The 26700-nt window shown below is 47.7% G+C and overlaps 1 protein-coding gene and 1 pseudogene across 2 annotated transcripts in view; both read left to right on the top strand.

Annotated features, from left to right (window-relative positions):
• The window catches only part of PNPLA3 (patatin like domain 3, 1-acylglycerol-3-phosphate O-acyltransferase), a 35816-nt gene extending 15837 nt beyond the window's left edge, over positions 1–19979 (top strand). The window contains exons 6-9 of the mRNA XM_082421180.1: positions 10257–10472; positions 11565–11697; positions 12691–12887; positions 19706–19979. Of these exons, the coding sequence (XP_082277306.1) occupies positions 10257–10472; positions 11565–11697; positions 12691–12832 (491 nt within the window). The 3' untranslated portion in view covers positions 12833–12887; positions 19706–19979. The remainder of the gene's footprint in view (positions 1–10256; positions 10473–11564; positions 11698–12690; positions 12888–19705) is intronic.
• On the top strand, positions 49–1489 carry LOC309641280 (kelch-like protein 7 pseudogene; annotated as a pseudogene). The gene is made up of 2 exons: positions 49–135; positions 202–1489. The product of its transcript is annotated as a kelch-like protein 7 pseudogene (transcript).
• Positions 19980–26700: the final 6721 nt, after the last annotated feature.

Here is a 26700-nt window from a genome sequence, read left to right as displayed (position 1 = left end):
TGCAACCCCCCCGCCCGGCCCAGCGAGCCCCGTGCGTGAACCGCGCTGATGGAGGATGGCAGCCTCGGGGTGGAGAAGAGCAGCAGGAAGAAGACCAAGAAGAAACTTGCTGCTCGAGAGGAAGCTGAACTGTTGGCGGGCTTCATGGGCATCATGAATAACATGCGGAAACAGTGATTTAAATCCACCACCCAACTGTAGTTGGATCTACAGTCTACCCAGGGTCAACTTGAAATCACGCTGGGAGGGACTGATGGCAGCACCTTGTTGACAAGCTACATAAATCCAGAGAAAACATTGTGTGATGCGACCCTTATGGTCCAGGAAAGAAAGGTACCTGCTCATCGTGCTGTCCTTGCTGCAGCCAGTCATTTTTTTAACTTAATGTTCACAACTAACATGCTTGAATCAAAGTCCTTTGAAGTGGAACTCAGAGATGCTGAACCTGACATTGAACAACTGGTGGAATTCGTTTATACCACTAGAATTTCTGTGAATAGCAACAACGTTCAGTCTTTGTTAGATGCAGCAAACCAGTACCAGATTGAACCTGTGAAGAAAATGTGCTGATTTTTTGAAAGAGCAAGTTGATGCTTCAAACTGTCTTGGTGTAAGTGTGCTAGCAGAGTGTCTAGACTGTCCTGAATTGAAAGCAACTGCAGATGACTTTATTCATCAGCATTTTACTGAAGTTTATAAAACTGATGAGTTTCTACAACTTGATGTCAAGTGAGTTACACATCTCCTCAAGCAGGACACTCTTGAGTGTGAGGGCAGGGGATCAGGTTTATGATGCTGCAGTCAGGTGGTTGAAATATGATGAACCTAACGGCCAGCCATTTATGGTTGACATCCTTGCTAAAGTCAGGTTTCCTCTTTTATCAAAGAATTTCTTAAGTAAAACAGTACAAGCTGAACCACTTATTCAAGACAATCCTGAATGCCTTAAGATGGTCGTAAGTAAGTTGCCTTAATATCCATTTATAACTTATCGAGTAGCCAGTTTCTCATGGGCTTAAAACCCTTCAGAATGGATCAGACTCGGTAGCCAGGGAGAAACACTCAAGACTTTGCTCTTCTGGATAATTCTCTCTTGGGGTTCTCAACTGTCTATCAGGAGGGAACTTAGCCTCAGCTAAGGGAACATGTGTGATAGGAACATGTGTGAGAGAAGTTTTTATAGGAACATGTGTGATAGAAGTTAAAAAATTACTTATGCTTTGTCTCCTTTTGTGTACAATAACTTCCATTCACTTTGTTTTTCCTTTTTATTTATTTTTTAAAAATATTTTATTTATTTATGTATTTTTGACATCTTTGTTGGAGTGTAGTTGCTTTGCAATGGTGTGTTGGTTTCTGCTTTGTGGCAGGGTGAGTCAGCTATACATACACATATATCCCCATGTTTCCTCCCTCTTGTGTCTCCCTCCCACCCTCCCTATCCCACCCCTCTAGGTGGTCACAAAGCACCGAGCTGATCTCCCTGTGCTATGCGACTGCTTCCCGCTATCTCTTTTACATTTGGTAGTATATATATGTCCACGCCACTCTCTCACTTCGTCCCAGCTTACCCTTCCCCCTCCCCGTGTCCTTGGATCCATTCTCTACGTCTGTGTCTTTGTTCCTGTCCTGCACCTGGGTTCTTCAGAACCTTTTTTTTTTTTCTTTTTGGATTCCATGTATATGTGTTGGCATGCGGTGTTTGTTTTTCTCTTTCTGACTTGCTTCACTCTACGTGGCGGACTCTGGGTCCATCCACCTCACTGCAGGTGGCTCAGTTTCGTTTCTTTTTATGGCTGAGTGGTGTTCCATTGTATACATGTGCCACATCTTCTTTGTCCATTCATCTGTCAAAGGACATTTGGGTTGCTTCCATGTCCTGGCTATTGTGAATGGAGCTGCAGTGAACATTGTGGTACATGACTCTTTTTGGATTGTGGTTTTCTCGGGGTGTATGCCCAGTAGTGGGATTGCTGGGTCGTATGGTAGTTCTATTTTTAGTAAAAATATGGAACGCTTCGCGAATTTGCGTGTCATCCTTGCGCAGGGGCCATGCTAATCTCTGTATCATTCCAATTTTAGTATATGTGCTGCTGAAGCAAGCACTGTGTTTCCTTTTTAAAATAATTTAGCCAAGTAGTGTACTGTGATCACATTTTTTTTCTTAAAGAAAAAGGTTTGTTTGATGCGCCTGGAGCACATTTTTTGCCACATTTTTTTTTTTCATTTACTTAATTTTTCTTGACTTGCAGGCTAAGTTCCAAAACCTCTGTAAAATGCCACTTAATAAAATTGTCTGTACAACTGAAAAAAAAAAAAAAAAAAAAGCACCTGATAAGGGTCCTTCCATTCAGTTTGGAGATAGTCCTTATAGTCCTTTAAATTATGTCTTTTCCAGTATGTATAATCCCCTGGTTGTAGGTCGTGGGGCATCTGATCTTCATCCAAAGACAGATTACTGAGATAAGCTTTAGAAACAAACTTATCGAGTGTCCTTTAATAATTCAATTAAACTTCTTAACAATATAACATAACAGCAAGGAACTGTCTGGGAAGTGAGTCTTGGTAAACACAGACCTTAATTAACAAAACTAGAATTTAATATTCAGTAAAACATAATTTTTTTTCTTCATTGTGAGGGCATTAACCCTGCAGCCAGGGAAGGCTGTATCCCATCAAATAAAAAATGAGCTTTGTCAGGGAGCTGGAAAAAGCCAGGCAGCCATCTTGGATTTTCCATAGCCCTGACTGTTTGACTGACAGCTATTGTTTACCCTTTTTAAATTCCCTGATTTAGGAGTAGACTGTTGTCTTGTTTTAAGGACATCAGGATGGCAAAAGTCTGGCAATGAGGGGTTAATTTTTGTAGAAGCAGAATGAACTTTATGCGTGCCACGATCTTCATAGATCAGTGTGAAATAATATTTATTTACTTTACCAAAGTAACAAAAGATTTTAAAAGCAAATATAAATCACTTAAAGGCAAAGAAATTTACATTGTCTGTTATTAAAGCAGCATTCCAAGAAAACTTTGTTTTCTTAACAGAGAGAGAGAACCAAATTTCAGTCTGGTCTCAGTAAACTTGGCCTGATGATTTATATAAATGTAATTGATCATATAGGCTTTTTGCTTGCGGAAACTTTTATAAGGAGTCTCAGACTGAACTTTTAAAAGACCTCTCAGGAAAGTCACACCAAGGGCTTGTCACAGATTTCGCTTACCAGATCTAGGTGAATTCCTCCCTTTTCAAGGTCCTGAAAATACCTTGCAATTTCTGTACCTGTTAGGTAGCCTTCCTAATTTATCTGATAAAGGTGCTGGGGACCTAAGAGTTTCCAGTCTCTGGAGGGAGCAGATAGAGTGAAAAGATAAATGTTTTAATTTTACACACAGGTGTAAATTACCAAATTGCTGTCAACCATAAGTAGCTTGAGGAGAAGAGCTTCTTTATATTCAGTTTAGCATTATAGTCTGAAAGTCAGAAACTTGTATTTATCCAAAAGTCCTTTTTATAAATCTTCCTGAAGAGGAAGCATTTTTGCAAAGGCATCAGAGTGAAACTGTGTCTATAATGACAAAAGACTTAAGGCAAGTTTAAAATCTGGTTACAATGTAATTAACAAGGTAACTTGGTTACTGTTGTGACATATGACACTTAAGATAATAACTAGAATTGTGACTGATAACATTTTACTAGGACATACCAGAATTTTTTTGAAACTCCATATAATTTCTAGAATATCTATATTAGTAATGATTACCATACAATATAACCTCAGAAGATTTATTACACATTTGATGATACTTCCCATGTACTTTTAGCATACCAAATGAACCTAATTAGTGTAATATCTCTCTTTGGGATGTTTCAGGGGCCCTTTGAAGCACCCCAAAGTTAGCTAGAGGTCAAAGAAACTTCCTTACAATTTGATTTGGGAAGTTGTATCAAAAGAATCAAAAGGGTTTAGAACACTCAGTCAGATAAGATCATAGGTCACTGTGAAACAATAGTTGTGCACTTAGCCAAAGTAACAATAAAAGATTTTAAAGGCAATATCGAACTGATCACTTAAAAGGTAAAGCAGCTTAAAATCTGTCATCCAAGGCAGTTCAACATCTTAAGAAAACTTGTACCATGCATAAAACTCTTTTCTCAGGGTCCACTTTCCACAAACTTTTTTTTTATCACTTTCTGTATCCATCACTTTATTTTCCCATTCAGAAAACAGCCACCTGTAAGTCAGACCTACTTCCTTTTCCCTTAATAAAATGCAATTCCGTTCCTCATACCTTCTTTACTAAAAAGACACATCCTACTTTCCTTAAGCAACCATGAACTGTCCTTTATAGCAGCACTCTGTAGATTGGTGAACGTACATCCAAATGATGATTTTTGAAGAATGTGCTTTTTTATAGAAAGTATCTCAGTGTGGCACCAAACACATTTATTAATAGTTATAAACCTTTTGTTTCTCTGTAAAAGGAAGCCAATGTTCAGTAATTAATGTTTCAGTATCTTATTTTATTTGGAAATGGCCTCGTTACTTAACGAACTTCCATCCTTTAACTTAATTTAGCACAACTCTAAATTTTCAAGTTGTCAAGTATCTGGAGAGATCATTCTTAAGTAAATATTCCTAAAACATAAGTATTCCTAAAAAGTTCACCCAAAGCTCTTACCTCATTTGCAATTTTTTTCTTAAAACTTTCTTCACATTGAGTTATTCTCATTGCTGACAAATTTGTAACAGATATAAGATCTTAGTTTATTAGTTTATCTTTATTAGTTTATATTAAACCTAGGCACAATAAAAGTATTATACTTAATGTTGATGGCCCTAAAGACATGTCTATATTAATTAGATCAACAAACTTAAACATTAATACCAGGTGTTAATTTAATATTGAATATTTCCCAGGTCACGTAAACCTGAAATTAATTTTTCTTGTATTTATCTATCCTTTTTTTTTTTGGTTGCGCTGGGTCTTCATTGCTGTGTGCAGGCTTTCTCTAGTTGGGTCGAGCGGGGACTACTCTTCATTGTGGTGTGTGGGCTTCTCATTGCGGTGGCTTCTCTTGTTGCGGAGCACGGGCTCTAGGTGTGCGGGCTTCAGTAGTTGTGGCATGCAGGCTCAGTAGTTGTGGCTTGCAGGCTCTAGAGAGGAGACTCAGTAGTTGTGGCGCTTGGGCTTAGTTGCTCCGCGGCATGTGGGATCTTTCCGGACCAGGGCTCGAACCTGTGTCCCCTGCATTGGCAGGCAGATTCTTAACCACTGCACCACCAGGGAAGCCCTTTCTTGTATTTAGAATTGTTTAATTTGTAAGCGCTTGCTTTTCTTTTAAGCCAATTAAATAGAGCTCATTTACAAATTAACCTCAGCAATATTATGCAAAGACAAAAACACCTACTGAGACATACACAGATAACAGACAGAGATCTCATAGTTTCCACTTGAGATTTAAAATGTCTCTTTGCCTCCTTTTTTTTTTTTCTTGGCCTGAAGTTCTACTAATTAACCCAAGGCTGAAGTCTCAGGCAAAGTGGGCTTTGTTTGTAGCTCAAGGACATGATAAGAGTTAACTTCAAGCTTTCTCCTAAGCACACTTTTGTTCTCTCAGGCTCAGAATTTTGAAGAAGAGTATTTTAACAAGCTAGCTTTTTCTAATTGCACATGCAAAAAGAACTTGTTTTGCAATTTTAAGAAAAGTTTTATTTTAACCAAGTTTCTCCAGAGTCTAAAGAGTATTGTGGCCATACTGTCAAAAATCATCTTTCTCTTTCTGTGGTCATGGTCTCACAGCTAAAATTTAAACCAGATGGTGCTCAAATTGGCTCTGATAACAGGGGCAGACTGGCTGAGAAAATGTCCCCGCAGGGACTGTCCCTCTGGGGAGGTGGGGTCTTAGTTTGATCAGAAGAATCTGAAAGAGTGAGGGAACTTGCAGGACTGGGGGAAGCTTGGTTCCCCCCCACCCCACCCCGTCCCCTGAGAGTTGGGAGAAGTTAGAAGAGGATCATTTAGAATGTCAGGAGAGTTTTTCTTTTGTTTTTTTTCTGATTCCTCAGGCTTTTGATTATGGAACCACCTAGAGCGGGATTATAATAAAAGGGGCATAAAGTCCTGAACATAAGGGAACCTCAGTCCATTTTTCCCATCCTGTGGCAATAAAGATCTAATCGTAGGAGACCCATTTCTTTGTCATTGGATCCTAGCTATAGGTCCACCAGTCATTTAAAATTTTCCCTCAGGGTTCCCAGGTCGGGGTGGAACCTTAGAGGAAGCGCTTCCCATTTTGGCTCGTGCAGTTGGTAACAGAAGTTAGATGTCAGCGCGCTCAAATCAAAACATAAACCTTCACCTCGTCAGCTGGAAGTCACACGTAAAACATAAACCATAAAAGGAAACAGCAAATGGATGCTCAAAAAGAAAAAAGAGAGGGCTTCCCTGGTGGCGCAGTGGTTGAGAATCTGCCGCTAATGCAGGGGACACGGGTTCGAGCCCTGGTCTGGGAAGATCCCACATGCCGCAGAGCAACTAGGCCCGTGAGCCACAATTACTGAGCCTGCGCGTCTGGAGGCTGTGCTCCGCAACAAGAGAGGCCGCGATAGTGAAGAGGCCCGCGCACCGCGATGAAGAGTGGTCCCCGCTTGCCGCAACTAGAGAAAGCCCTTGCACAGAAACGAAGACCCAACACAGCCAAAAATAAATATAAAAATAAATAAATAAATAAAAGATTACTATTAAAAAAAAAGAAAAAGGAGAAACATATGGCGGAGACCCGCCCAGACGTGACTTCTGAGTCCCACTAGACCTGAACCGTTGCCCCAAAGTGGCACCTTACATCAGAATCTCCCTTTGCAGGGAGAATTGCACATCAGGACTTCCCTTTGCAGGGAGATCCCCAGATTGGAACCGAAGTTCCTGTAAGGGGACGGTCAAAGGTCAGGGAGTGCACTCCGGGAGGCTCACCGTAGGTGCTGACAGGTGCGTTGCGACTTCCGTACGCCCTCTTTCTGATCCTCCAGTATTCAGTGTTTTCTCGGAGTGGAAGTCCAGGCCCGTGCAGGCAAGAGAAGAGAAGGTGTCCTCAAGGCAAAAGGAGCCTCGGCCGCTGCTAGGTCAGCCTCTCCCCCGTTCTCCGCCGCAGCCTCGGAGTTCCGGCGCCGAGTCGACAGGCCGGGTGTGATGGGGCACAGCCCTGCGGCAGGGAGTCCCTGGTGATCTGGCCTCAGAGAAATCCTCCAACCCTCCGCTTTCCCGAAGGAGGCTGGTGTGGAGAGAGATCCCCGAGCTTTCGATCAACCCGAGGGGCCCTGCGGGGCTGCCTGCCCGCGAGCAGATCCTGGATGGGCCCGTATTTTGTTGCCGAAATCTCGGCTTCTCTGTGCACCGAGGATGAACGGAAATACGGAAACAAGAGATTTTGGAGGAAGAGAGAGATGGCTTTATTTTTCTGCCAGGCAGAAGGGAAGACACAGGAGGCTAGTGCCTCAAGAACTGTGTCTCCCCCTCCTTCGGGAATCGGAGAAGATTTTATATGTGAGGCTCGCAGTCCGGGGTATATGATAAGGATCAAAGTAGTGAAGGTCTTGCATTCTTCTTCCTGCATTATTTCAAAACAGTCACAGCAGGCATCATGTCAGGCAGCCCGGTAATTGGGTCCATTTGTCTCTGGGTTATCGGCCTGTGACCTTTTTTCTGAAATGCAAATGCTACAAGGGGTGATTTGCTACAAGGGAGTGCAGGATGTAATTCACATAATGTTAAAGAGTAATAGGTTAGCTTTGTCAAGTACAGATCTAGTTACAGAAACTACAGATTAGTAACAGTTAAAAAACAAAAACTAGGAGTGATTTAACTCTTTCAGGCCAGGTTATGATTCTTTTTCTCTAGCCTGTTCACACTGTTCCCTTTATTTTCCTTGTTCACGGGAGAGGGAAAACTTCATTTCTATTTTTGCTGCAACATGGTTGGGGACAGATATGTAACGAGAAGGCTGACGGTGTGCTCAGTGCGCTGGCAGGAAGATACAGGATGCTGTAGGATCACACGGGGAGCGAGGGGATCTGCAAGGCAGGGGAAAGCAGGGCTTCAGGAGGATGTGAATCCATGTTGACACTTTGAGGGTGAATAGGAGCATTCTAGGCATGGGGGGCATGAGCCTGAGGTGCAAAGAAGGCGTGTGTAAGTGGAGTGGCGGGCGTGGGGCACCCAGAGAGATGGACAGAAAGGAGAGGGGCAGGAATGGCAGTAAATGAAAAGTGGAGGGACAAGGTTGGGCCTCATGGACGTGTTGAAAGGGTCTGCATCCCACAGCAATAGGGAGCCACGGAGGGCTGCCGAAGCGGGAGTGAGGGTGGACAGAGGGAGCTTTGGAAGGCCCCCCCGCCGGCCGCAGTGCAGAGGGGGTGAGAGCAGCATCCAGGAGGTCAAGGAGGCCGCCGTGGGCTTGGCCGGGGTCACGGCAGCAAGGGTGGTGGAAGGGGCGCGAGGGAACAGGACTTGGAGGCAACCAACCAGAGGTTCTGGAGGAGGAAGACTTAGGCATGAAGTCCTGGCCGCTGGCTTCTGCAGCCGGGACCGGGGGAGAGGGGCTCTGCTCAGCGTTCGGGCCCTCAGGAGGGCGAGGGTTCTGCAGGGTGTGCAGTGCCCTGGGGGCATATTTGGGTGGTTGTGCAAGAAGCACAGTGATGTCAGAGTCCGAGGTTCTGGAAAGCAGTCTGGACTGGGGATGAAATTTGGGAGCAGCCTGGGAATAAATAACAGTGATGGACCCTGTAGAAGTTACTAGGTGACTTTGGGCAAGCCACCTCCCCTCTCTGGGCCTCCGTTTCCACATCTCTAGCAAAAGACATTTGGATTAAATGACGCCGGGTGATTCTTAGTAATTCTAAAGACTGGCACGCGGCTGGGCGCTTGCAGCATCGGTGCTGGGTTTGGGTTTAATGATCTAGGCAAGGTCCTCCCTCGGCCAGGCTGGCCTCCTCGGGGTCCTGCAGAGGACGCGTGGGGCTGGGCCAGGTGTCCTCTGGGAATAGATTCTCTGAAACATGCCTAAGGGAAAGTAAGTCCCAGGGTGTGAGCTGTGTGTCTAAAAGAGGCCGGAAAGATCCAGGGGAGAATAACTGGGAGCCGTAACTTGGGAGCAAGGTGTGGGCATCCAGGGGCAGCCCCTGGTCTTTTTTGTGTGAATTCTTCTTGCATCCTCTTTTATTTTTTTTTTAAATTTATTTATTTATTCATTCATTTTTGGCTGCGATGGGTCTTCGTTGCTGTGCGTGGGCTTTCTCTACTTGCGGCGAGCGGGGGCTACTCTTCGTTGCGGTGCGCGGGGTTCTCATTGCAGTGGCTTCTCTTGTTGCGGAGCACGGGCTCTAGGCGCGCGGGCTTCAGTAGTTGCAGCACGCTTGCTCAGTAGTTGTGGCTCACGGGCTCCAGAGTTCAGGCTCAGTAGCTGTGGCGCACAGGCTTCGTTGCTCTGCGGCATGTGGGATCTTCCCAGACCAGGGCTCGAACCCGTGTCCCCTGCCTTGGCAGGTGGATTCTTAACCACTGCACCACCAGGGAGGTCCAGCCCCTGGTCTTTTAATCTGAGGTTGGAAGCAAGAGGTGAGCCGAGGCAGCCGTGGGCATCCGAAACTACCTGTCCCACTGCCCCCACCCAGTGTGCGAGCAGGAACCACCCACTGGTATCGGCTCCTGAGCCCCGGCACCTAGGGCAGGGCCTGCACAAACCCCCTGACCTAATGCTTCTTTCGAGGCCGTGTGATGGAAGGGTGCCATCTTTGACATCACATCTCGGTTCGATTCTCGCTGTGCCACGTATTGGCTGTGTGGCTTTGGACAAATCTCTTAACCTCTCTGTGCTTCTGATTCCTCAGCTGAAAAGCAGAGATGATGATAATGGTAGCAGTTGAATGGCTGCTGCAGGGCCTGCACCGCTGGCTTAACCAGTGGTTCCATTACTATAAATTAGTTATAACCCTTAGCTTTGAACATCAAGAATCCACACGTGGCTCCAGAGCCCACACAGCTGGTGAGTGATGGAGCCAGGTGCCCTCGTCACATCCATCCGGCATCAAAGCCCCCCACTCCTTTCTCCCTGCTAGGACTGCCTGCCCTCGTCGATCTCCACCTTGTACTAATAACAGGCCTGCAGCTTCCCTCTAATTTGGTGGGCAGGTGTATGTGGGTGAGTAATGACCCCGCCGCCCGAAATTGCCTGACAGGTTTGTTTCTGTGCCCTTCGCAGGCATCTGTGACAGGCCCCCTCTGTGCCTGAGTGCATCCTCAGCAGAGTCGGAAGTCCTCGAGGCCCCCCGGGAGCACGGGAGCCTGCAGCCTTCCCCGGGCATGGCCGCCGGGGAGGCGAGGCCCGAGGGAGACAAGCTGCTGGACCACCCGCACCTCAGCATCCTGCCCTGGGACGAGAGCATCCTGGAGACCCTGTCACCCAAACTCACCATAGGTGCCGGCTCTGGGGGCGGGACGGCAGAGGCTCTCTGTGACCCTTCATGAGGCAGAAAGGGTGGCTTCCCTGTGTGTTGTGGAGGAAGGTCATGCCACCGCATGGGAAGAGATGGGGCGGAGTGACCAGGGCAGGCCCGTCGGGACCCGCACCGCCCAGCACGGGCCTCCCATACCCCTGGGTCCTTGCCCAGTCTGCCTTCCCATGGGGTCCTGGCCAGAGGAAAACAACCTCCAGCTGAGTTTTGTGTTAACTGGCTGTGCTCTCTGCTCCTAAAGTCCAGGCAACCCCCGGGGGTGGCCTGTTCTTTGAGAACGCCGTTCTCTGCCTGTCCTCCCATCTCAAAGCCTTTTCTCTCTCGAGAAGCCCCTCCTAATTTCTCCCTCCCCACAGACTCACAGTTTTGAACCTTCACTGAATCTGGTTATTTTATCATGTCATCGATTATTTAATGGATAGATGAATGCACCGTCCAGCTTCCAGTTGGGCACTTGGGGAAATTCAAAGATGAACGGGACAGGGATTTCCCTGGTGGTCCAGTGGTTGACTCCGAGCTTCCAATGCAGGGGGTTAGGGTTCAATCCCTGGTCGGGGAACTAAGATCCCACACACCGCAGGACGTGGCCAGAATGGAATAGAATAAATCAAAGACGAATGGGATGCCGTTTCTTGCCCCTGAGGCACCAACACCCCAGGAGTTGCACTAACCAGCAGCTGCTCAGATTAATGTGATTTGAGGCATTGCGAGGTCATTACAAAGGGGAAATAGAAGGCTAGGGGGTTCCAGGCAGAAGAGATGGAACCCAGCTGCAGGTGCAAAGAAGAGCTCATAAAACTGGGGCCAGGGGCACTTTGAGAAGTTTGTGTAGGCCTCCAAAAATAGTTTAAAAGAGAGTCTTTAAAAGGGACCCTGTACCCTGTAGGCGATCCAAGGGCTACTTGAGCACATTCCCCACCTGATCTCATTTGTGGAGCTTCTGATTCTTTGGCTGCCAGGATTTGTATCTTTCACAAACATTCCAAGCACCACCTGGGGAAGATGGTTTGGTTTTTACACTGGTGAGAGACAGATCTCCGAATTGTATTTTTCAGCCCTGAGGGAAGCAATTAGAAACCAAGATGGGTACATAAGCAAGATGTGCAACTTCTTACCAATTAAGGTCATGTCCTACGTGGTGCTGCCCTGCACGCTGCCCGTGGAGTCTGTGATTGCTGTGGTCCAGAGGTGAGCGCTTCACGTGGCTTTGTGGCTTCCTCATGGAAATGGGGTGAGGATTAAGTGACAGAAGCCGTGGAAGGCCCTCGGCCTGGGGCCTGGCTCCTTATACATCGGGGTGGAGCTCACGGTCAGCGTGGAACACCCTGGAAAGGTGCCTCGTTGGCAAGCCCCTGCCCACCCCTCCTCCTTTCTCGTTGCTGTTACAGGTTTGTCACTTCTTGTAGGTCTGCACTTCTATTTTGGGATTTTATTCCTGGTATGTTGGAGGGGTCTGAGGCCAACGCTGGGACGCCTGCTGGATTCCTGGGCGTTTGTTTTCCCTTAGTTTTCTTCTGATTTACTTGAGTGTTTGCTTTCTTTTTAGCGAGTTAGTCAACATGTCCCTCAGTCCATCTTTTAAAGTCCCAACCGTCCTTCAAAATCCAGCTCAGTTCTCCAGCTTTGGTCATCCTCCCCAGAGCCCCTCCCCACCCTGCCAAATCAGCCACCCGTTCCCGCACGGCCTTGCCCTGGGTTGAGGGCTGCTCTGGCATTTCCCAAAGCCCGGGATGTGGGGTCCTTTTCATGTCCTGGGTGTTGGGAGTCTGGAGGGCAGTGGTCAGGCCTCCTTGGCGGCTCCCTCTGCTGCGCTCGCACGTGGCCAAGCCCAGGAGACCTGGGCGCAGGGGGTGGTTCTCGACCGCAAGCTGCTCTGCATCGGTGGCCATGTTGCCACAGAGGAGTAGGATCCTGGAAAACCAAGGTCTTTTCCTTTTATTTCCACGTAAGTCCCTTGAGCGTTCCCACATCAAAAAATGGCCTAATTTTCCTTTGGGCTTTTAGGTTGTCTTGTCTTCGGGAATTTATCACATTGGGGTTAGAAGTGACCCTGGCAGTTTACCTGGACGATGGTATCGTTGTAAGATGTGTGCCTTTGGTTAGGGTTTGGTTTTGTTCTTTTTGTTTTGGTTTGTCTTCCTGCTCATACGACGTGGGTGTCTCTCTGTTTCATTCCTGCAGACTGGTGATGTGGCTTCCAGACATGCCCAGCGACATCCAGTGGCTGTGCTGGGCAACCTCCCGGATTTGTTCTCGAGTGATGATGCGTCTGCCCCCTGTGGAGCCCTACGTCAAGGACACGGGACAAAAACTCTGGAATTAACCAAGCCCCCATAGCAACTGTTGCCATGGGCTCTCCTAATCTAAACCGGACAGCCCCGCGACTCCATAGTAGGTAAAATATTCACCATGTAGCAATCTCTAGCACCCTGACCAGTCGCCTGATGCCATCCTGCCAGCAGGAATTTTCTTTGTCTTCAGGCTATAAAAGTGGGCCACTAGCCCACAAAGGGGGTCGGCTCTCCCTGCTCCATCAGGAAGCGGGCCCGCTGTGTTTGCAGCACCCCTCACCAACTCTGCTCTTTGTTCGCAATAAACTCACTCTTTTCCAAGATACTTCGTGTCTGGAAATTCTTCTTCCAACCCACGTGCGGACCACGACATTGTGGTGGCCTGTACGGGGACATCTCCGGGGGGATCTCCTCCCCCACCTCCTCTCCTCATTCCTTGGGACCCTCTGTGAACAGGCAAGCTGCCGTGGAAGCAACGGAGGACTCTGGCCAGGGCCACACCCCGGTGTGTTCCGAAGGCTCCACGGCTCCCTTCGCCCCAGTAACTGCCGCCCAGATGGGTGAGGGTCCCTCTGTCTTCCTTCCGACTGAGGACTAGGCCGATTGGTATCGTGCGGGCACGGGTCAGGCATTTAAAAGCCATCAGGGCGCCTGCCGCTTGAAGACGCCTGTGAAAGGATAAGGGGGTCATGGAATGGACCAGGCTGTTAGAGCATCTGCCCCCAGCAAGACAACTTCCGTGCACCGTGAGGCACACGCTGGTTCAAGCAGAACACCGAGCCCCCTCCCCTGGGCCGCCACCTTCCCGGCAGGACTACGAGGCCGATTCCTCCGCCTCTCTTCTCTGTTACTGTCACCTTCTTCTCGGTCCGGATTGACTTACAGGAGCCTAGGCGTTGCCTCTGAGCCATCCCAGGAGTGCCTTTTCACGTTTCAGGGCATCGCCAAACGGTGAGTCACCTGGTGGGTCCCGGGAATCTCTCTCTCTTTTCTTTCTTTCTCTGCCTGAGTCGCACGGTGCCTCAGTCGCACGGTTGGGGCCTCAGTCGCACGCTCCGGGGTCACCTCTCACGGTCCGACGCGATTGTTGGGACGGTAGGCCCATTTTGTGCCTTAGTCGCACGGAGAGATCACTGGGACAAAGGGGACGCCTCTCTGTCACCCGGTGACTCTCAGGACCCCCGTTCTACGGCATACAGGCTAAGAATGGGTTCTGGTACGTCGCGGGAGCCTCCCTCAGACTCACCCCTCGGCTGTATCCTCAGGAACTGGGAAAATTTGACCCTGAAAACCTCAAAAAGAGGAGGCTCATTTTCTTTTGTAACACGGCTTGGCCCCAGTATAAACTGGGTGACCGAGAACAATGGCCTCTTAATGGGACACTAAATTATAACACGATCCTCCAACTTGATCTCTTTTGCCGGAAACAAGGAAAGAACTCAGAGGTTCCTTACGTCCAGACCTTTATGGCCCTTAGTCAGAATCCGGATCTGAGGGACTCATGCCGCATGCGTCTTTCTGTTGCCGCCTTATCCCCCCAACCCCCTCTGCCTCCCTCTCCATCACATCTCCTAGGCGACCCTCTACTGGACCTTTCCTGTCCCCCCCCCATGAACCCTCATTGCTTCAGCCCCTGCACCCACCTCAGCACAGGTCCACAGTAGGTACCCCCTTATCAGGGCAAAAGCCCCCCTCCCCTCCCCACACAAGATCCAGGACTGCCCAACGCCAGGAAACAGATTCTAATATGCTTCCCTTAAGGGAAGTGGCAAATGGAGACATGGGCACTAGTAGAGTCCATGTTCCCTTTCCCGTGTCTGACATTTCCCAAATTCAAAACAAGTTAGGTTCCTTCAGTCAGGATGGCCACAATATTCTTTAGAGTCCGGAGAAAATTGGTTAAGATAAAAATTTTTTGAAATTGCAAAACCAGTTCTTTGTGCATATGCAATTAGAGAAAGCTAGCTTGTTGAAATATCTTTTTCAGAATTCTGACCCTGAGAGAACAAAAATATGCCTAGGAGAAAGCTTGAAGTTAACTCTTATCATGTCCTTGAGCTACAAACACAGCCCACTTTGCCTGAGACTTCAGCCTTGGGTTAATTATTAGAACTTCAGGCCAAGAAAAAAAAAAAAAGAGGCAAAGAGACATTTTAAACCTCAAGTGGAAACTATGAGATCTCTGACTGTCTGGGTATCTGTGTATGTCTCAGTATGTGTCTGTGTCCTTGGATAATATTGCTGAGGTTAATTTGTAAATGAGTTCTATTTAATTGGCTTAAAAGAAAAGTAAGTGCTTACAAATCAAACAATTCTAAATGCAAGAAAAATTAAGCTAAATAAATTTCAGATTCATGTGAACTGGGGAATATTCAATATTAAATTAATACCTGGTATTAATGTTTAAGTTTATTGATCTAATTAATATAAACATGTCTTTAGAGCGATCAAGATTAAGTATAATACTTTTGTTGTGCCTAGGTTTAATATAAACTAAATAAGATCTTATTATAACTGTCACAAATTGGTCAGCAATGAAAAAAACTCAATGTGAAGAAACTTTTAAGAAAAGAAAATACAGGGGACTTCCCTGGTGGTGCAGTGGTTAAGAATCCACCTGCCAGTGCAGGGGACACGGGTTCAAGCCCTGGTCCGGGAAGATCCCACATGCTGCAGAGCAGCTAAGCCCGTGCATCACAACTACTGAGCCTGCGCTCTAGAGCCTGCGAGCCACAACTACGGAGCCCACGTGCCACAACTACTGAAGCCCGCACACCTAGAGCCCGTGCTCCACAACAAGAGAAGCCACCGCAATGAGAACCCTGAGCACCGCAACGAAGAGTAGCCCCCACCCACCGCAACTAGAGAAAGCCCATGTGCAGCAACGAAGACCCAACGCAGCCAAATAAATAAATAAATAAAAATTAATTAATTAAAAAAAAAGAAAAGAAAATATAAGTGAGATAAGAGCTTTGAGTGAACTTTTTAGGAATAATTATGTTTTAGGAATGTCTACTTAAGAATAATCTCTCCAGATATTCGACAACTTAAAACATTTAGAGTTGTGCTAAATTAAATTAAAGGATGGAATTTTATTAAATAACTAGTCCATTTCCAAATAAAATAAGATACTGAAACATTAATTACTGAACACTGGCTTCCTTTTACAGAGAAGCAAAAGGTTCAGAACTATTACTAAATGTGTGTGTTCACTGAGATACTTTCTGTAAGAAGCATATTTTTCAAGGAATCATTACTTGGATTTATGTTTACCAATCTACAGAGTGCTGCTATAAAGGACAGTTCATGGTTGCTTAAGGAAAATAGGATGTGTGTTTTCAGTAAAGAAGGTGTGAGGAATGGAATTACATTTTATTAAGAAAAAAGGAAGTAGGTCTAATTTAGAGTTGACTGCTTCTGAATGGGAAAATAAAGTGATGGATACAGAAAGTGATAAAAAGTTTTGTGAAAAGTGGACCCTGAGGAAAGAGTTTTATGAATGGTCAGGATTGACTAAGTTTAGAATAAATTTAATTAAGTAAATGAATTTTAAAAGTAAGCTGGTGCAAAACTTGAATTTGGCTTTTCTGTTAAGAGGACAAGTTTTCTTAAAATGTTGAACTGCCTTTGATAACAGATTTTAAATTTCTTTACCTCTTAAAAGTGATCTGTATTTGCCTTTGAAATCTTTTATTGTTACCTTGGCTAAGTAAATAACTATTGCTTCCTTAAGTGTCATCTGCCATAACAGTAACCAAGTTACTTTGTTAATTTTACTGTAATCAGATTTTAAATGCGCCTTCTTAACATACCTTCTTAAGTCTTTTGTCATTTTAGACACTTACAGTTTCACTCTAATGCCTTTGCAAAAATGCTTCCTCTTCAAGAAGATTTATAAAAAGGACTTTTGGATAAATACAAGTTTCTGACTTTCAGACTATAATGATAACTAGGTAAGAAATTGAAGAATTCTAATGAAAAACCTGATGGCTTCACAAAGCTGTTAACAAAAAGGATTAATTACAAAGGACTGAATGAACTGGTAAATATGGTTATAATTTTATGGGTTCTATCTGAAAAATTACTGGTTTGAATCTGTGTTTTCCACGTGTAAGGAAAACCTTCCCCTCAAAGTAATTCTGACTTACAGTAATTTGGTAAATTATACCTTTGTAAGCAAAATTGAAACATTTACATTTTTCCTCTGTCTGCTCACTCCAGAGATGGGAAACTCTTAGGTTCCCAGCAGCTTTATCAGATAAATTAGGAAGGCTACTTCACTAACAGGTACAGAAATCTCAAGGTATTTTGGGAACCTTGAAAAGGGAGGAATTCACCTAGATCTGGTAAGCGAAATCTGTGACAAGCCCTTGGTGTGACTTTCCTAGCCCTGAGAGGTCTTTTAAAAGTTCAGTCTGAGACTCCTTATGAAAATTTCCACAAGCAAAAAGCCTATATGATAATAAACTTAAAAATAAACAAGTTTATTGACACCAGGCTGAAATTTGGTTCTCTCTCTGTTAAGAGAACAAAGTTTTCTTGGAATGCTGCTTTTGATAACAAACTATGTAAATTCCTTTGCCTTTAAGTGATTTGTATTCACTTTTAAAATCTTTTGTGACTTTAGTAAAGTAAATAAATATTATTTCACAATGATCTATGAAGATCCTGGCACGCATAGATAAAGTTCATTCTGCTTCTACAAAAATTAACCCCTCATTGCCAGACTTTTGCCATCTTGATGTCCTTAAAACATGACATCAGTCTACTCCTAAATCAGGGAATTTAAAATGGGTAAGCAATAGCTGTCAGTCAAACAGTCAGGGCTATGGAAAATCCAAGACGGCTGCCTGGCTTTTTCCAGCTACCTGACAAAGCTCATTTTTTTATTTGATGGGATAAAGCCTTCCCTGGCTGCAGGGTTAATGCCCTCACAATGAAAAAAAAAAAAAAATTACGTTTCACTGAATATTAAATTCTAGCTTTGTTAATTAAGGTCTGTGTTACCAAGACTCACTTCCCAGTTAGTTCCTTGCTGTCATGTTATATTGCTAAGAAGTTTAATTGAATTATTAAAGGACACTGTAAGTTTGTTTCTATAGCTTATCTCAATAATCTATTTTCGGATGAAGATCAGATGCCCCACGACCTACAATCAGGGGATTTTGCATACTGGAAAAGACATAATTTAAAGGACTGTCTCCAAGCTGGACGGATGGGGACCCATTTGGGGCTGGCTAAATGACTCTCTTTGTAACCACACCCTCAGTTTTAATCAGACTAGCCTGGAGTGGGATCCCTAGTCCGAGGAGGATGAATATGATATACATGAAGGTAATTTCACTTTGTGTTGGGGAAATTTGAGGAAAAATGCGACTAAGAAATATATTAATGAAGACCATATCCCCATAAATAGCTCGGCCCTGGGAACTAAATAGGTGGGGATCGGTGTGACCACCGGACACTTACTTAGTTTATCCTCCCGACAAGACTCTCCTCCAAAATATAACATAATTCAGCTAATATTCAGAAATTTGTTATGCCAATGCCCCTGTCACACTCATAATCAGTCGGAGCCCAGATTCTCCCCTTTATGTATAGATGATTACTTCCTCGGAGTTTGGCCTTCCCATTATAATCCTAGGCCATAGGACCCCAGTCTATTTCCAGAGGAAAACTCCCAAAAGGTCAGGGCCTGGCTCTGGGGACCCACAATGGGGGTATCCTTGAGGGGCACCGGATTTTCATTTCTGTGCTGTAACGGGGTCAGTCTGGATCTTCCCACACTTTGGAGGGGCTCCTGCACAATTACTGCCGTGGTCCCAGAGGCGACCATTATGACTGCAAAGGATTTAGCTTCTTTAGGAGACATTCCCAACCTTGGGTCCTTCCTCCAGGAGGCCTTAAGACCTGTCCTGGAGAGAAAAAAAAACGAACCGCTGATTGCGGGGGACATGCTTATAACCCAATTCTTGATGAGCCTGAAATAATACGTAACGTCTTTAGAGGCCTCTCCTGGTTTGCAGGCGTACCCCTTAGAGAGGAGCGTTCTCCATCTCACCATCGTGGTCCAGGAACCTTGGAAGGCTACGGTAGCAGCCACTGAGGAACAGCAGTCAGCCCTAGGCTCTCTGGCCGAGGTGGCTTACAAAATAGGAGGGCCCTTAATGTTATAACAGCTGAGGCGGGGGGTATCTGTGCCCGTACTAAATGAGACAGGCTGCTTCTATATTAATACATCCGGCCAGGCTGAAGAAGACCTCCAGATTCTAAAGAAAAACATCAAATTAATAGAAGATTTAAAAGAGAGAGCAGGACAGGGCCCCAAGCTGGCTTTCCAACCTCCTCTCCTCTCTGGGGATCCAGATATGGACATGGCTATTGCCCTTGCTGGGACCATTAATCCTGATAGCCCTTGTTTTGTTGTCTGGCCCCTGCATTATTAACGCGTTATCTAAGTTCATTTCCCGACAGGTTCAAAAGATTCAATTCCAGATGGTGCAACAACAAGGGTACCAGCCAGTTGGCACAGGGACCACGTCGGAACAAGCCACCTTGTCATTCCACGGGCGCTCATCTCCCTCCATAAATACACCCTGACAGAGAGCGGGCATTGGGACCCAGGGCGCCACGACGCCCCTGTCCAGCAGGAAGAAGCTAGGAACGGTCATCGCCCCTTTCCCCAATGACCTGGGTTCCTATGGCCCGAGATAGGGATAGGCAGATAGTTAGTCATGAGCGGGGTGTTAAGGGGCCAAAGATTTGGCCCATATGTAAAAAGAGAGGGGAATGTGGAGCCCTACATCAAGGACACCCTACATCAAGGACACAGGACAAAAACTCTGGTTAACCAAGCCCCCATAGCAACTGTTGCCATGGGCTCTCCTAATCTAAACCGGACAGCCATAGTCTAGGCTAGACTAGGGCTCTCCTAGTCTAAACCGGACTCCACAGTAGGTAAAATATTCACCATGTATCAACCTCGTAGCACCCTGACCAATCACCTAATGCCATTCTGCCAACAGGAATTTTCTTTGTCTTGAGGCTATAAAAGTTGGCCACTAGCCCACAAAGGGGGTTGGCTCTCCCTGATCTATCAGGAAGTGGGCCCGCTGTGTTTGCAGCGCCCCTCACTAACTCTGCTGTTTGTTCGCAATAAACTCACTCTTTTCCAAGATACTTCGTGTCTGGAAATTCTTCTTCCAACCCGCGCGCGCGGACCGTGACCCTCCCCGCTTCCATGCAGATGACTTGGCTGTGGGGCTGTGAGCCCGACAGGCACCCTCTCATCTGCTCAGGCCTCATGTGCCATTCTAGAAACGTCGTCGGGCCCCGGATAGGTGGCAAGGAGCTCACCGTCTGGTGGAGGAGGTCCTGTCTTATGGGAGGCAGCTGAGCAAATCAGAGGTCTCAGAGCACCTGCTGAAAGCTAATAACCAAGACATAGCTGCACAGGATGCGGTGAAGCCCAGGGAGGGGGCGGGGAAGCGCGTCCGCTGGGCCTAACTTTGACGGCAGAGGAAGAGAGAGTCTGCCGATGGAGCTGGGGCAGGGCAGAGGGACAGGTGCGGGTCCGGGAGGGTCAGGCAGCATTGGTTTGCCTAAAGGAAGTAGCTCTGGGTGCTGGCAGCACAGGGAAGGGGTGGAGTTTGGAGAGAGAGGCAGGGCCAGGCAGGGCCCCTCGGAGTGTGTGTGTGTTGGGGGGCAGAGGGCGGGGTGAGGTGCTTGTTAATGCAGATTCCCGTCTGACCTCAGACTTGCTGGATCACGGTCTCCCCAGATGGAACCCGGCAATCTGCGTCGTTAACGTGGCCCGGATGCTGATGCTGCTTTCTGAATTCTGAAAACTGATTCTGAGGAAGAAGGGCCTGGTGTCAGTGACCAGGGTGGGATCTTATCCTGAAGATCGTGGGCCTCGGCTTCCTCACCTGTTCCGTGGGGGTGACCCTCCTCTCCTCATTAGGTTTCTGCGAGGCTTCGGGGAGCCCCTAGCACAGTCCTGGCCACGTGGCGGGCACTCGGGAGAGGGGCCCACGGTTGTTTTTGCTATTAGCAGACACAGAAGTGTTTAAAATAGGGAGCGGAGGGATCCGGTTTGCTCTGGGAAATGACGGTAGTGGCCACGTGGAGGAGGCCGATCACCCCCAAGAGGTTTTGCCGCCCACTCAGCTGTCCTGGTGGAGGGTTCTAGAATGACTGGTGTTTGGAGGGGGGTGGGTAGAGGGAACCCTGTGGCTGGGGGCTGGGCTGCCCTTTGTGCAGTCTTGGGGGTTGGAAGGAAGAAAGGAGTAGGGTCCCATCTTTCCGTCCAGGAAGCAGTTACTGTGGGGCGAGGGGGGTGCCATCCTCCCAAGGACACCCCTGGTTTGGGGGGGGCATTAAAAGATGGTAACTTATTTACATTCTGTTACATCTTTTTGACCTACTCTAAATATTTGATAAAGAGTTTTATATTAATTATAAGGGAATCTTCGTATTTCCTGTTGAATTATATATTATGGGAATCCGTGAGATATTAATAGAAGAAGCCTTAAAAAAAAATCCAGTTCAGGGACTTCCCTGGCGGTCCAGTGGTTAAGACTCCGCGCTTCCACCGCAGGGGGCGCAGGTTCGATCCCTGGTTGGGGAACTAAGATCCTGCATGCTATGCAGCGTGGCCAGAAAAAAAATCCAGTGCACAAGACGGTCACCCTGGCACCCCCAGGTCCTTACCTGTCCTCTCCACTTGCAGAGCCCTAATGGAGATGAGCAAAGAGGCAGGCACCCACCTTCTCTCCAGGGTGGTAATTTGTTAGCAAGCACAGTGTGAGATGACCCAAGGTGAAATGTGTGTGTCTGTTTCTCTTATTTATGCATTTGAGTATAACAAAAAGAAAAGAAACAATGGTAAGCTCAAAATCCTAAATGTGGGCCCCAAAAGTTGCAACTCTCACCCACACTGTGTATGTGTCCTGGAGTTGAAGAACTGGCAAGGTCAAACCCAGCACTCCACTGCAAGGACGTACACTTTAGAGGAGAGTGTGGTTCTGGGGACAAAGCCTGCGTGAGCCTTGATGTGATCGTGAGCACCTAGAAGGCAGCGGCTGCTTGTGAAAATACGGGGTCGTCACGCAGTGCAGAGCTGAGCTCCTGAGTTTCCAGGGGCTCCTGTGCTGGTAGCGCTCCCGCCCTGAGAGAGGCAAGGCTGTGAGTGGTGGGCTCCCCCGGCCACCTGGGCCCCAGAACAAAGCACTGTCCCCTATGCTGAGCTGGCCTGGAGTGGGGGAGGTGACGCCTGCCTGACACCCGCCTGGACTCCTGGTGACGCACCCTCATACCTTCCCCAAGCCCGACTCTCAGGGTTCCCAGTGGCCTTTTCCGTCAGAACCACAGCGTAGGTCTAAGCAGATACAACCACACTTCAGCAGTGTTTTATAGTAGCCAGGGTATTTCCGTGTGGATAGTATTCTATACACCAGTTCTGTGATCATTATAAGGAAAGAAATATGTTAAGATAGGATTACGTGGGACTTATTTTCTTGCTACTTTTTGTAATTATTCAACATTCTTATGATGAGCATATGTTTTATAATTTTAAAAAATGGACAGTGAGACAAGGAAGTGTATTACTTTGTTAGAAACAGCCAGGGCTGCCCTCTCACCTGTGCCTTAAATGCTACCCCATCTCCTCCTCTTTGGCTGTTCCCAGAAGTCACTCGCCCCACGTCCTCACCCCGCCGACCAAGGCCCTCCCCTCTCCAGCACGGCTGGTTTCTCGTCAGCATGTAAAACATCCTCAAGTTCCTCTCACCTTGTTAAATAGAAGCCTCCCTCTATTTATGGTCCATTTATGCCCTGGGGAATCATCAGTGTGCAGTCTGTTTAATGCCAGGGAGCAACAGTCTATTTGGTAAACAGCAGAACTTGGTGCAAAGCATGAGCCCAGTCTTGTTAAAAATTAAGGCGTGTGTGGGCGTGTATGTGTAGAACAGAGACTGAAAGGATGTATGCCAGGACACCGACGGTGGTTACCAATATGCCATTATCTGTAATTGCGTTGTATATTAAATTTCTAAGTATTCCTTTCATCGGAAAATAATTTATAATAAATGTGATCGTTAAAGTGCTTTCCCTCGTCTCTGCATCTTTCACGAGGAGCCACAGTGCTGCTTTCCTTGCCTCACAGCCAAGCTCCTTTAAACTCCCCTGCGACCTCCCCACCCCCAAGGTTGCCCCAGACGGCCCTGCCAGGCCAGGTGGCCTCCGCATGCTCTGTCCTGGACGCTGAGGCCCAGACCCTCCTTCCCAGATCCCTCTCCTTCCTCTGGGACCCCAGACTCCCCGACTCCATCCTGGCTACCGGGCTCTTCCTCAGGGCTGGGGCGTGCACACAACCACTCCTGGGGAGGCCTCGCTCACTCCGAGGAACCCCCTGCCCGCTCCGGTCTCTGGGTCAGGTGAGGGTCCACCTACGCCCCCTACCTACCCCCTCCGTCGGCCCCCCAACATCCTCCCTCCAGTACAGAGCTCCTCAGCTCCCTCATCAGCTGCCCCGATTCTATCCACAGCCGAGTCACCTGAGCCAGGAACTGGGGACGCACTGAGTCCCCCCACCCTCTCCTCCAGCTGGTCCCGATCCTGCGCGTGTCCGCCCCCGCTTTACGGCTCTGTTAGCCGCTCCCTTGTCGGCAGCCCGCCCCTGCCCTGGGCTGCTGCAACGACTTCCCGGCGGGCTCCCGTGGCCTGCACCCACCTCAAGCCATCCTTAGGCTCAAACCCGGTCAAGTCACCCCCACCTCCCCACACGGAGAAGCCGCCTTCCCCCTGGGCTTCCCTCCCTTGGTGCCCCCCGGCAGCTCGGACCCTGGTCCTCCGGCACCTGCCTGCTCACCCCGGGCCTCTGCCTCATGCCAGTGGCCGTGCTCCTTCCTCTGACCGGCTCACCTTCACTCCTCAGGCAGCAGGCGCTGGGGACATGGGGGATGGAGGCGAGCCCCTCACTCAGGGTGCCCGCCCTCTGGGAAAGGAATAAGGAGACCAAGGCTGCAGCCCCAGGGAGTCCATGCCACAGGGTGCCCCAAACTAAGAGTAGGGGTGACCTCTGGGGGGATCTGTGAAGACCCAGCGTTCCTTCCTCGTGGCCTCTGAGATTTGGGGTTTGACTTTATCCAGGGAACCAGTGTAGTCACTAATCTTCATTTCTCTGAGTGATGGGACCAGATCAGCACTTCATAAACCAAATTTTCTGGAACGTTGTGTCCTTGCACATGGCGCTAGGGATTTTATCAGTTAGGATAGACGGGGTTATGCTGTGTTTAACAAAGACTCCCAGACTCCCAAAAGGTTCCCTCCTCAGACTACATGCCCATCGGACTTGGCTGACCCAGGCTGAGCCTGTCCCAGGCCCTCGAGGGTTGGGGTGGGCGGTGGGGGAGGAACACGGTGCTTAAAGGTCTCCATCCAGAGTGACACCTCTCCCTTCTGCCTACAGCTAGTGGACCAAAGCAAGTCACATGGATGGGGGCATGGAAATGCAAGTCTACCTTTTGCCCAAAAGAGGAACAGCAGAAATTCTGGTGAACAGTGCCACTGAAAGCCACAGAAAACCTCAAAACCCAAAAAGTCTTTAAGACAGACTAAATAACCCAGGAAATACTGAGTTAAAGAAAGCAAAACAAGTGTATGTACTGCAGGATTTCTGAGAGCCTTTAAAAGGTTAATGTACAAGGAATTCCCTGGCAGTCCAGTGGTTAGGACTCCGAGCTTCCACTGCAGGGGGCACAGCACGGGGTGTGCCCCTGGTTGTTGGAACTAAGATCCCACATGCTGTGCAGCAAGGCCAAAAAAAAAAAGGGGAATGTACATTGTGACCGTCAGAGAGGGTAGAGCTGTGTCTTGTGTTCCTAACGTGTCCTCTGCCACCCTGGCCCTTGTACACAATAGGGCTCTCAAATGTTATATTTGGCTCAGGACTCTTGTTGTAATATGCAGGTGAAAGTCATGGCTTATCTTTGAGAGGAGGCTTATTTAAGAGAATAACAAGGAAATGCAGGAAGAAAATCTAGTTTATTCAGTGTTTACAGTGTGCCAGGCCCCATGCTTTATTTCATTAAATCCTCACTATACCACTATGCTTTAAGAACTACTATCCCTATTTTACAGATGAGAAAACTGAGCTTCAGGGAACCAGGAGAATGAATTTTTGAATAAGCGTCCAGCCTCTGTGACTTGTGCTTAAAATTTGTTCAGTCTCCTAGATTATCTTTGGAGATCTCTGTCCACGTTTTCACACCTAAAACAGCCTTTTGAGTCTGAGCTGGGGGTCAGTGAGGCCCGTGAAGCCCCACTTTGGTGGCCAGAGGCAGGTTGGCCGGGCCTGTGGGCATTGAGCCCTGGACATTCGGGGTCTTGCTGGGTAACAACTGGGCAGTGTTTTGAGCTTCTCCCACTCAGACACCTGGTGGCTGCAGCCTGTTATGTATGCCCCACACACCATCCCCCCTTTAAAAATTGCCAGAAGAGGGGAATCCAGGGTCGGGAGGCTTCTGAGCCATCATCTACTCCACCCCCACGCCCCCCACCCCCCCGAGACTCTGGGACACGTGGGCATCATTCAGAGGTGGCTAAGAGCCAGAAGTGGGACCATGTCACACTCTCCTTTGTTTGGGTCCCACCTGGATTTAGGGTAAGTCACTTAGTCTCTCTGGCCCTAAGTTTCATCTTCTACAAAAGCCTAACTTACTGGGATGGTTAAATAAGACCATATATGAAAAGCACTTGGCACCTGGCCTGGCACATGGGTATAGGGACAGCTAATCCTTGTGGGGGGGTGGCACTCTCCCTGGGCCAGGCACAGCTTTACATCTATTAACTCACTGAATCCTCAAAGCGATCCTGTAAGGTGGATGCCATTACTACCCTCACTTTACAAAAGAGGAAACTGGCCCAGAGAGGTAAGGGCCCTGCTTACAGCCACACAGCTTAGCAGTGGTAGAATCACGGCTGAACCCCAGCCAGCGGGTCTGTCCATAAAGCCAGCATCGTAACCACTAAACGGGAGCTAATCTGGTTGTGATTCCCTGGTAAGTGGTGATCCAAAATGGCTTAAAAGCCTGCAAAACCCAGGACCTACTACTTCCTAGTGTGAAATACAAGCCAATTAAAAAAAAAAATCTTTTGTAGAACTGGCAGGGTCCTTAGCAATCTCATTATTTTATAGTGGAGAAAAGTGACCCTTAAAATGGGTGTGACTTGCCTGGGGTCAGCAGCTAACTTATAGCCCAGTTCTTTCATCAGCTTGCAGCCTCTTGAACATACGCTCAGGCCCAGACGTCTCTCCCCGCAGGCCTGGCCCTGCACACCTTTCCCCTTTTCGTGGGAGGCCGTCTTGCCTGCCTGTATCCCGGCCCTGCATCCTTGTCCCCCACCTCCTGCGGCTGCCCTGCTCCTGCCTCTGCCTCCCCCTACTGCTGAGCACCTCTTCCACCCATTTCTGGCCAAGTTCCCTATAAGCAGGTTAGCGGCCGCATGTCTTCAAAGACATTAGAATCTAGTGATGAAGTCAGACATGGACATAAAGAGTTTTTTAAAATGAGGGGTTCTTAAGCCTAGTCGGCAAAAGAATTACCTGGCACACTTGAAAAAAATTCAGATCTCCAGGTTCTGCTTTCCAGAGGTTGGTTCAGCAGGTCAGGGCTGAGGCCCAGGAATGTGCAATCTTAATAAGCAGTGTCTGTCTGTTTGCTCTAGCCTACGGCAGGGGTGCAGTAATTCAGCAAATATTCACCAGGTCCCTGCGTCACGCCAGGCACTGTGCTAGCCTCTGGGCTCATGGAGGGAACCAGACTGGTCCCCACCTCTGGGGACTGACAGCCCAGCTGGGAAGACAGATGGATAAGGTCAACTGGCAAGGGATGCAGTG

The sequence above is a fragment of the Balaenoptera physalus genome, assembly GCF_965194825.1.
Source record: "Balaenoptera physalus genome assembly, chromosome: 13".
NCBI classification, from domain to species: Eukaryota; Metazoa; Chordata; class Mammalia; order Artiodactyla; family Balaenopteridae; genus Balaenoptera; species Balaenoptera physalus.
This window is presented reverse-complemented; position numbering and strand designations above follow the sequence as displayed.